General features: G+C 35.9%; 1 protein-coding gene across 3 annotated transcripts in view; it reads right to left on the reverse strand.

Moving 5' to 3' along the window:
• Positions 1 to 12,768, reverse strand: part of sptbn1 (spectrin, beta, non-erythrocytic 1) — a 90,585-nt gene that overhangs the window by 32,529 nt on the left and 45,288 nt on the right. For all 3 annotated transcript variants that reach the window (XM_039674184.2, XM_039674185.2, XM_039674186.2), the window contains 7 exons: positions 10,405 to 10,556; positions 4,227 to 4,400; positions 3,052 to 3,143; positions 2,891 to 2,971; positions 1,967 to 2,082; positions 1,644 to 1,756; positions 553 to 740 (listed from right to left, as the gene is read on the reverse strand). In XM_039674184.2, coding sequence (XP_039530118.2) covers positions 553 to 740; positions 1,644 to 1,756; positions 1,967 to 2,082; positions 2,891 to 2,971; positions 3,052 to 3,143; positions 4,227 to 4,400; positions 10,405 to 10,556 — 916 coding nt within the window. The remainder of the gene's footprint in view (positions 1 to 552; positions 741 to 1,643; positions 1,757 to 1,966; positions 2,083 to 2,890; positions 2,972 to 3,051; positions 3,144 to 4,226; positions 4,401 to 10,404; positions 10,557 to 12,768) is intronic.

Genomic DNA, 12,768 nt, shown 5'->3' on the forward strand with positions numbered 1-12,768 from the left:
ACATATCATGATACTGAACTCACGATACTGAACTCACGATACAATATCATGATCATGATACGATACTGAACTCACGATACAATACTGAACTCACGATACGATACTGAACTCACAATACGATACTGAACTCACATTACCATACTGAACTCACGATACGATACTGAACTCACGATACAATACTGAACTCACGACACGATACTGAACTCACGACACGATACTGAACTCACAATACTGAACTCACGATACGATACTGAACTCACGACATGATACTGAACTCACGATACAATACTGAACTCACGATACGATACTGAACTCACAATACGATACTGAACTCACATTACCATACTGAACTCACGATACGATACTGAACTCACGACACAATACTGAACTCACGACATGATACTGAACTCACGATACGATACTGAACTCACGATACAATACTGAACTCAAGACACTGAACTCTCTATATAACATATATTGTTGCATTTTTATATTGCGATATATTGTGACAGTAAATATTGTTACATCCCCACTGTGTGTTTAAACACTCACTTGGGTGGTTTCTCCACGGTCCTGTAGGTGTTGAAGGCCTGGAGCTGCTGCTGGACTCCCACCAGTGAGTTTGCAAACTTTCGATTGTTGAGGATGATGATGGTTTGTTCAATCCACTCCAGCAGATCAGACGCCAGAGATTCATATTTCTCGATCATCTTCTCAGTCTCGATGGCGTTGTCGAGCACCTAGTAAACACAAACCAGTTTTAATAAAGTAGTTTTGCATTGCCTGATGGAAATAAAAGTCGCAATGCACCAGAGTTAAAGTTACAGCTAAGGTTGTACGTAAAATGCCACTTTATCAGTATCACATGTGGCTATAAACGGTTGAAAATAAATAAATGGTCGAAACTAAACCAGTTCAGACCGTAAAACAGATGTCAGATAGAAACCAATTGTAATTAAGTATGTAAATATTAATGACGCCATTGCTAATGGTTACATTTAAGCTACGTAGTTATGTATTATATTATTTAAATTATTATTATTAAATATTATAAAATATTATTACTTATTATGTTTATATTTAAATTGTTTTTATTTTAATAGTAATATTTAAACTTGCAACTTTACTGCTGCTTACAATACAAAATAAACAAATAAATAAATAGCACACACAAGACTGAAATAATCAGTTAATAAACAGATGTAAGACCAACAAAAATGATGTGAATATTAAGATGACGCCATTACATCTCAAATATGAATGTATTTAATTATTTTAATTTTAATAGGAATCTTTCATTTCAAAACTGATAAATAAACAAAGCAAATGAATAAATAGTACATGCAAAATGCAATTAAATCGATTAAAAGTAATTAAAAATACAAATGCAATTAAATATGTAAATATTAAGATGACGCCATTACTAACAGTTACATTTTAAATAGGAATGGATTTATTTAACTACTATATATCTTTTATACTTTTTTTTAATTAAAGCATTTAATTTTAATAAGAACATCTTATATTTATCAACAAATGGATAAATAGCACACATTAATGACTGAAATCGTGTCTCTGAAATGTCCTTTGACAGAAAGCGGAGAACCTTCTAGAAGTAGTTTACGTGTTTTGAAGACTCAGACCTTTCCGATACGCTTGCCCTCCACCTTCAAGGCCTTCATCTTGGAGAAATAATGGTAGTATGTGACGACGTAAGTGATGACGGACTTCTCATCTGGATGGTCTACACTGATATCTGCACAAAAAGAAAGAGCGTGAGTGTGTGTTTGACCAGAGGGCGTTCGCACCGGATAGATCTAGGCACTAGCCATCATGCTAGTGTCTTCACAAAGACAGACTTTGACTATGGCTCAGATATAGCAGGTAGACATCTAAATCAGACCGTTGCACAAAGCACTGAAGACTCTGACTATCTCAAAGGGGTCATGAACTGGACAGGCTTTACCTTCGGGGTCCAGGAGTTTGGTGAGTCCCAGGTGTTGCTCCGCCAGGTTGAAGGCGTTCTGCAGGTTGTAGTGAGCGTTGGACTTCTTCAGTTTGTCGAAATCAATCAGGTCTGGCCTGGGAAGATCAGAGGCATTGAGATATTATGAATATTACCATTACAAAACAAAACTAAGCTTTTGATGCAGGTGAGCTGTAAAGTATTGTAAATGTAATTAGATACTGTACTTATACATCGTTTTGGCTACTTACTTCAAATACAAAACTCGAAAAATTAGAATAATGTGCAAAAGTTCATGTATTTCAGTAATCCAAATTAAAAAGTGAAACTAATATATTTAGTATATATAACTATACACATATGCATGATTATACTTTTCAGAGGGCCGACATTTCTGCATTTAGAATCCGTTTTTTTTTTTTATTGATTTCATGTAATATTCGAATTTTCTGAGATTTTGAATTTGGGGTTTTCATAAGAAGCCATAATCATCAAAATTATAAATTTTGCATGATATTGTAATTTTTGGAGTTTCACCTGTATATTAATGAGAGCTTTCTAAAGGATATTGGTTTACGTATGGCCTTTTGGTGCACTTTTAACTGAGACTTGAGTCTGTTGTGTCCACCTTTATTTATTGTAATATTTAGGAGTTCAGTTTTATTTTGATTTGAGAAAATGTCTCATGTTTTGTTTCTTATTTTCACTGGCATGTCTCTTAGGACTAGTGCATGTTTGACCCTGCATGAAACATGAGTTAAATACTTAAGTACTGTTAAAATCAGATACTCTCAGACTTTTACTCGAGTCGTGTTGAAATCGGTGACTTTTAACTTGTAACGGACTCATTTTCACTGTGAGGATTTAAACTTTTACACGAGTATGGTTTTCAGCTCCTCTGTACACCTCTGCTGAATCTGGTACCTGTGTTTGTGAATGAGGGCGTTGAACGCCATGCCGTCGCGCCAGCTGGTGGTGAAGTTGTGGATGTTGACGTTGGGATATCTGTGAAGAACGAGACAAACGAGAACGGTCAGATATCAAGAACGCCAGTTTTGAAGTCTTTGTTCTGGATCTTCACCCACCCTGCGGTCTTCATCTGACACCACAGAAGAAGAGCGTCCTTGGCCGAGCGTTTCTCTTTATTGTCCTCCGTCTCCACACTGATGTCTTGGATCTGTCACACAGACGATAACACAACATGATGGATGTTTCGGGCTTTTATTTAGCCATAATGTGAGGAAAATCAAAATGCTATTAAGGGTTTTAAAACTGACTGGTCTGGGAAAGATTTAAATAAAATAAATAAATAAAAATGCGTTCAAGTAAATAAATAATACATCTAACATTACAGTACTATAATGAGTGGAAAACTAAATATTTTTCTTTATAATAAATAAATAAATGATTTCAACAAAAAATGGTTTAAGTGACTATGTAATTATGTTACAGTGAGTAGGATTTTTTAATAAAATAATAGAAACTCAATATTTTTTATATAAATATATAAAAATCTGTTAAAATATATTAAAATCTATAATAAAAATGTGTTTAAATAAATGAATAATATATAAATCAATATATAACACACCTTAATAAAATAAAACAAAATATTTTTGTTTAGTTCAAATAAAAACATTCCAATAAATAATAAAAAAGGGTTCAAGTAAATAAATAAATATACAACTAAAAATAAATAATACATCTAAGAGTAAGTACAGTGTTATATATAGTGTGTAGTAGGGAAAAGGTGTATTAAAGTAATAAAAACGTGATAATTTCTTTTTAAACAAATAAATAAAAATTAACTAAAATATATACAAAAATATTATAATATATATATATATATATAAAATAAATGAATAATATGTAAATATAAATGAATACACAAATAAATACAAATATTTTTTAAAAATTAAATAAATGAAAAATATATAAATATAAATGAATACACAAATAAATAAAACATATTAAAATATATTTTACATTTTTTTAATTTAAAATATCAAACACAAATGTGTTTAAATAAATATATAATATATATATATATATATTTATATATATAAAACATCCTAACGAATATGTTAATATGTTCTAAATAAATTTAAACAAAAATCCCAATAAATAATAAAAAAAATGGTTTAAGTAAATATAAATAAATAATACATCTAAGAGTACAGTGCTACAGAAAGTGTGACAAAAATGATAAAAATAATAGTTTACACATTTATAATATTAATGGCGTTGTGATTGTGTGTACCTGGAAGCGGAGGATGATGGTCCAGATGAGTCCGAGCGTGAGCCGGTGGTTCCCGTCCACGATGTCATGTGACCCCATGTTTTCCAGGTGCACGCGCTGCTCCTTGAGGAACTGCAGGGCTTTGTCCACGTTCTCCAGGCAGTGGATCCGCATACGGCCCTTTGTCGGCTTGGGCTGTGCAGGAAGCAGATCATATGCATGAGTTATCGGCTTTTTATCACTTTTGACCGAAAATTTGTACATTTTCTTTTATATATATTTTATAATATAAATGTCTGAAACTTGGTGAAGGTTTTGGCACTAGCTGTGTGAACACACAAAACAAGTCATGGACATGATTCAAACAGGTTAGATGGTGCTGAAAACAGTAGCGGTTCTAGGCACGGGCGAACCGGGCAGTCGGAATTTCTTCATGTCACGTGGGGGGCGGCACGAGCAGTTAAAAAAAATCCTCTGTGCCGCGAAGTTTTTCTATTTTTTATCATTTCGATTCAATTATTGGCAATGGCGCCCTACTTGCTGAGAAGGTGCCATGAGCAAAAGCGAGGGGATCAAGGGGATCTCCTGATTAGTTCACGTATCGCGTCTTTTGCGCGCTCGTGATCGTTATTTCAAATCCTCTATGTTTCAAATAGGCACATGGGAAGCGCGCTCATAAACTTTTCAGTATGGGAGTGCACGTGCACCCAAACACTGGTGTTTTTTCTCTTCTCCGTAAATAAATCTTTTACCAGAGCTACAGCAAGCGTTTTTCTGTGGTGGAAATACATTAGCTACTAAAACTTCTTTGTCATTGGAGAGCGCAGTGTAATGAGTGCATGGTTTCTATAGCAACGACAGCCATGGGAAAATTGGTACGAATTTTACTATTAATAATAAAAGATAAGCTGTGCATTATAAATGTCAGGAATGTATCTTTATTGACTCATTCTTTTTATAGAGATGATTTAAATGCTGAAATATGAGGTTTATCTTTATATAAAACCTTTTTTTGTGTTAACCTTTTTAAAAGTTTAGTAGGTAAGATGAAAGACACTCCTTTAAAACAAATCTATAATGTTATTAACTTGGTGAATTGACACTGTGTATTAGGCTTTTTGAACAAGATTCTGTGATCATTTTGGTCACTATATTCTATATTATTTAATACTTTTCATAATGATCAACTAAAATCAACTTTAATTATGAGTTTTTACAGTAGCCTATAATATGCAAAGTATTTTTTTTTTCAGGGGGGCGCTCGAAGGGGGTCTCGCCCTGGGTGTAATTCAAAGCAGAACCGCCACTGCCTGAAAAAATAGTCACGCTTGTGTTCCTCTCATTGGAAATGAATGGGAGACGGATTTCCTCTAGTGGAAACGTTTGGTACTGCAGCCGAACACACGCTCACTAAGATCAGGTTTCAAAACAAAACTTGTTTAGATTTTCTCACAGATTTAGATGAAAACATGTTTTTTGAAAATATATTTTTTCATACACTCATATATACACTCAAATACACACACATACACTCATTTACACCCACTCATATACACTCACACACACTCTCAAACACCCACTCACAGACAAATTCACTCGCACACACAGGGACACACACAGGGACAAGTCCCGTGCGCACACACACACACACACACAGACACACACTCATATCCCGCGCAGAACCAGTAACCCGACCCATCAGACTCGCGCAGCGTGAGTTAACGATACAGTGGCTTTTGTTCCCGTCGCTCCTGAAGACCTTCATCCGCCGTTTCTCTTTCGCCGTTGTCTTCGGACACTTGCAGGAGGACAAGAAAAGGTCTCGCAGGAACTATACGGTCGAATAATGAGATATATCACACGCCTTGGACGCAACGTCCTTCTTTTAACATTAAAGACGAGTGAAGCTGATAACTAAACAAATACCGTAAATAAATTAATTAATAACACATTTAAGAGTGTCAATAAACAGACAGGAATTAAATATGTAAATATTAAAATGATTCCATTACTAATTATCGGAATTAATTTTTTATGTTTATTTATTTATTTAAAATATGTAAATATAGAGACCATTACTAATAGTTACATTTTTAAATAGGAATTATTTAATTGGAATATGTTTTAAAACATTATTTTAAAATTGTTTCCATTAAGGCCATGTAAAGAAGACCATAGTGACCATAACTCTTCATAACTCTCATGAATAAGTTGTGAAAGCGCAGAGCTGGTGTGTGTTAAGCAGGGTCTGAATGAGTAACCGGGTTTACGACGAGACTTTGACCCGAGGAGTGGCTGTCCTGCTAACACTGTGAGAGCCTGAGCGTCTCTGGAGGACCGGCTATCCCATCATGCTTAGAGTGACGGCTCAGTCACAGGTGAAGTGACAGAGTTCCAGAGTTAGAGTTAGTCTCTTTCTCTGTCACACACACTCTCAAACACACACACACTCAGAAGAAACACAATATTGTCTATAGAGGGTTTTCACCGACGTCACATTCTGGGCGGCAAAGCCAAACATGGTCGCAAGTTTCGTCGTTAACGATAGAGTTCAATGGAAATTGCGATCATTGTTGGCCAACGATGCCGTTGGGAAACGTTGCGATTGTAGCCATAGTTAATACGTTAACATTTTAGCCATAGTCAAAGCTTAGCCCAGACAGCAAACTGACATTGAATCAACGTGGAAACGACGTCTCTCATGACATCGAAACAACGTTGATTTTACTCATCGAATTAACGTTGAACCAACGTCAGACGCGGCATTCTTCAAAGCTAAATGAAAAACGAAAATTGGTTTGCTTTCATAACGTTGAAACAACGTTGATTTTCCGTTAGTTTTAAAAGAATGACGCGTCTGACGTTGGTTCAACGTTAATTCGATGAGCAAAACAATGTCAGATCAACGTTGTTTCGATGTCATGTTTCCACGTCAGTTTGCTATCTGGGTAGCTAATTTACACGTGACTGATGAGCTGATGCTGTGCCTCTCTCAACCACAAACGCCTTCTTTCATCATTTTTTTGCACTCTTCTCTTTAACTTTTGGCAGATAGAACTCGAAAGGTATTTTCCCCGATGCGACCGATTAGTACAGACCAAAACTCGACCATTTTTCAGCAGAAATAATCAGCCAAATATGCGAGCCCGTTCAGCTCAATGGCATTGTTTATGTTCTGTGCCTCCAAAATGGCCGACTTCCAGATTGATGACGTGTCGTGAAAACCCTCCATTCAGAAGTGGGGATTCTATAGAGCAGGGGTCCCCAACTGGCGGACCGGGGTCCAGGTCCGGACCCCAATACCTTTTTATCCGGACCTTTAAACATTTTTCGTTAAAAAGTTTTAGAAAAAAAAAATCAAATGAATTTTTACCGAAAGTAATTTTTGAACAGGTGTGCGCGCCGGCAGCTATGTCTGTGTCAGGTCCTTTGCAAGAGCCGGCGTCTGGAGAGATCACAAACTTTGGCTTGTACACACATTACTATGATATTCGAGAATTGATTATTATGGCTTTGTCAAAAATTAGAAAAGTGGACTCTGAAAACCGCATCTTTCGAGATGAGAGGACTGAAGTGTACATGTTCATTTTTGCCGTCATCGAGCTGTACGAGGCCCGTGTGTCTTATTTGTTTGGAGTCTGTTGCTGTTGTTAAAAGTGGAAACATCAAGTGGCATATCGAGACAAGACACACAACTTTCAATGAAAATTATCCGCCAATAAAAATTACGCTTCCTTTTGCTGTTATTGATGTTGAAAGGTTTGACATTTGAATATTTGGACTAAAATGAAGTAATACATGAATGAATTTCAACAAAATCAGTTGAATACATTTAAAGATAAAGATTTTATTGTCAAAGATTTTGTCAATTTGTTGACATGGTTACAATTTAATAAAACGAAAGAAAACTTATTTTGCCGGGTGTTTTTGCATGTCCGGACCCTCGTTTACTGGGCTCATCGGGTTAGTGGACATCTTGCCAATTTAGTTGGGGACCCCTGCTATAGAGTGTGTGTAGCTCCGCCCCCTTTGTCTTCCGGTCTGTATTTTCACAGCGATTTTCAGCATTTATGAACGAACGGCTCGTTGTAAAGGCTTCCCTGGTCTACTGACGCCTGTTAAGATATCTCACTTTTGCTAACTTTACAACAAGTAAATCCACTACCACTTCATAAGGGCTAGAAGAACACCGCTAACTTTAAAGTTTGACTCTTTCATTCATTCGGTGCATCAGTGTTTAGTTTGGATGGAGTCGCTGTATGAGTGCAGGCGAGTCTCGACAGAAGACTGAAACACACACACACTGATAGAGTCACACACACTCTGAGATGTTTGATTAAACAGATAAAGGGGAAGAACTGACACACTCGAGGGAAATTTATGTCCACGTTTCTTCATTACACCGTTGCTATAGTTACCGCAGAGCACAAACACAGTCAGAGCTGGTGTCGATCGCTCAGAAATCCAGCGTGAGGTGCATTATGGGTAGGGGTTTCTTCCCTGTACGCGTGTGTAAACTAATCCTGACAGGGTTTGAAACTCAAGCTCTCACCACAGACCTTCGTTTCAGGGAACGACAGAGGAAGAACACGCCATAGATCACACACACACGTCTGAGTTTAGGATGTGACTCGAGGCCTTGGACAACAGAGGTGTTTCCGTCACTGACACACACACACACAAGGAGTTTTATCAAGAACCTTGAGAGATAGTGAAAGTGTGTGTGAACTAACACTGGTTTCACATGTGGACGTACACACTCACAGACGAAATGACTGACACACACACACTCACTCTCATATACTTAAACACTCATATACACACACACACAAATTCACTCTTGCACACACACAAACACACACGCACTCATATAGAGATACACACACACACACACATTCAGAGACAAACTCACTCTTACACACAAACACACACTCACAGACAAACTCACACACTCACTCACACACACACTCACAGACAAACTCACACATTCACTCACACACACACACACACACTCATAGACAAACTCACTCGCTCATTCACTCACACAATCATATATATATATATATATATATACACACACACACACACTCGCAGACAAACTTACACACACTCACAGACGAAATGACTGACACACACACACACTCACTCTCATATACACAAACACTCATATACACACACACACAAACTCACTCTTGCACACACAAACACACACGCACTCATATACAGATACACACACACTCAGAGACAAACTCACTCTTACACACAAACACACACACACACTCTCACACACTCATAGACAAACTCACTCGCTCATTCACTCACACAATCATATATATACATAGACACACTCCCATACACTCACACACACTCGTAGACAAACTTACACACACACACGTACACACACTCAATATAATATACAACTTCCTAGACAGAAATGTCAGAAATGTGTGTTTTCAAGCTCTTATCAGCCTCAACTGTTAAGATGTTTACCCGCCGACCCTCAGCGGTGTTTCACACACAAAGGTCGTGACCTGTTGACACACTCGTTAGAGTTTAACTACGAGGAGACGTCTAGCGCTCTGAACGATGTCACAAGAATTTACAACCCAGTCTCCTGTCCCGTCAGTGTCTCAGAGAGAGAGAGAGAGAGAGAGAGAGAGAGAGAGACTATTCTCAGAACTAAAGCTCAGTAATTCTTTCAAAGCGTTCGTTTTAACTGGCTTGTTCTCCAACGTCTGAGTCCCTGAACAGGAAAGAACAGTTTCAGGCAATTAGATGACGCAGATGCTTAATCATCTGAGTGAAAGCAAAAGCACTGGGGTCATCGTCCAACACTGAACACACACATCTAAAACACAGTGTTCTGAAGGCCGGATCTGACTCGGAGGACAGGAGTGACGAAATAATAACACGTCTTCAAACCACCCACAGTCAGACGAGAGTATTATAATCCATGCTCATTTGCATGGGCCCGCCCCCACTGATGGCATCATCACCCGATGACACGCACTAACTCAACCAGGCCCCGCCCCTTTATTCTGCGTATGCTTTGGGCGGCGTTTTAACTAATGTATTTAACTAATGTCAAAGTAAAACTCATCTTAAATAATGACATATAAACAAAAAAATTACAATAAACGGTGTATGTAACTCGACACCACTGCCTCGTGAATATGCAAATGAGGGAGCTCAGACTCACCAGCCTCTCTCCGGACAACACCTCCAGCAGTTTGATGAGCATCCGTCCATCCCGGAGATCCATGTACAGATCCGTGATCCGGCAGGACACGCGCGCCAGGTGCGAGTTCACCCATTTGGTGAAGGTCTTCTTCTGCACGGCCTCTCGCTCATCTGCAGGAGGACAACACACACTTTATCGATCACTAGAGACTTATGTTAATATGCATCTTCCTAATAGTGGGAAAATAGGCTCGGAGTGACGGACTGGAGTGGATTGATTTAATAAAACTGCTACAACAGCAATGCTATTATAAAATAGACAATGATCAAAAGTTTATTAATAATAATAATAATAACATTATCTATTTTTTAATATGAACAGGTATTATTAAAATGTAAAAATACTATTAAATTAAATATTAAATAAAAATAAACAAATGACAAATGAAATTAAAAATATTTTACAATAGATAATAAACATACAATTATCTCAATTTATTTTTGGTTCTTTATTCTAATATTTTTTTAAGTAAATAAATAAATACAAAATCACGAAATTATTAAATATAAAAATATGATTTAAATACAATTTATTTTGAAATAAATAAAAATAATATTAATAAAACTATCAAATGTATTTTAATTAATTGTAATACAATTTTGTATACAAAATTTAACCAATCATTTAAATAAGTCTTAATTTTAAACATTTTAATACAAAATAATTCAATATAAAAATATTAATTAAATTAATTATATATTTTTAAATAATAAAAAATAGTAATAACAATAAAATCTTAATATGTTTTTCATTCAAAATATTATTTAAATAATACTTTAAATAAAAATATTCCCATAAACAATAATCCATAATTATTCCAGCTGTGTGCTAATTAAGTTAACAAGTAATGTAATGATACAAAAAATCACCCAATGAATTATTATATGCCGTATTATTAATCTGCAACAAACGACTGATTTGGCAGCTGAACTGTGTTTTATATGTGCTATATTTAGACAGGAATGAACCAGTTTTTCTAGGAAGAAATGAGGCCGTTGTGATGGTCCACAAACTTTGCACCAGGAAACCCAAAAGCATTCCTGAATACTAATGATGGTTTTTGGATGAAGAATCAAATGATTTTAAAATAGTCTGTGTGAACACACACACTCAACCATGTCGCAACCCGAAACCCTGCCAAAAGTTCAGCCACTTTCTAGCCATTATCCCATCATTCATGTGCAATCAGACGATTTCTCCACCAATCAAACGCGACGAACAATGTAATGCAGACAAAGGGTGTTTATTTACGCGGTCCGCCCGCGGGTGAGCGGTTCAAATGCACACACTTATTTATAATCCTCCCAATTTTCCTGTTATTGCATTCCTCGTCCACACAGACGTAAGCGTCTGATTCGATTGTCTTCCCGCCTCCTTTTTCCTGGTGTGTTAAAGACGACAGACTGACCCCCCCCCCCACACACACACACACACACACACACACACACACAGCAAGGGTCTGTCTAAGACCGGGATCGATGAGAGGAAGACGAGAACAGGGAGTGAAAGAGAGAGAATGGAGGGAGAGGTCTGACCCGACACACAACAGAACCAACAATCAGAGGAAGAGGAACATCTGCCCGAAGCAGGACAGAGGACACACACTTCTATATGCCAAGCACCAGCATGTAAAAAAAAAATTAAATCAGGTAATTTTTTTAATGAAAAATAAAAATATTTTTTTTTAATGAAAAATAAAAATATCTTTTTTTAATGAAAAATAAAAATAATAAAAAAAATTATGAAAATATTTATTGTCTGGGTAAATAAAAAAACTTAAATAATTGATGACGGTGTAAATTAAAATAAAATAAAATATTTGGTGTCTGGGTTAATAATAATCATAAAAAAAATGATGAAAATTTTTTCTGGGTAAATAAAAAATAAAAATAATAATAATAATTGATGACTGTGTAAAAATAAATTAAATATTTGGTGTCTGGGTAAATAAAATCAAATAAAAATATTTTGAAATAAATACATAAAAAATAATTAATATTTTTTAGGACCATTACTGTAAGAATGTTTGCATTGTGAAATTATTTTCATTATAACAAAGCACATTTCACTTCTGCTGCTTATTTATCTTCTAAGCTTTTGTTTTTGACTAATTATCAATATAAATTTTCAATATGGTATTAAATGTTATGATAATAATATAAAATAATGAAAACAATGCTAAATATCTATGGTCCTAAAATATGCCATATATATATATATATATATATACGTATATATATAGATGGATAGGTGGATAGGTGGATAGATGGATAGATGGATAGATGGATAGATGGATATAGGGATAGATGGACAGATGGATAG

The sequence above is a fragment of the Pimephales promelas genome, chromosome 21, assembly GCF_988280905.1.
Source record: "Pimephales promelas chromosome 21, fPimPro1.hap1.1, whole genome shotgun sequence".
NCBI lineage: Eukaryota > Metazoa > Chordata > Actinopteri > Cypriniformes > Leuciscidae > Pimephales > Pimephales promelas.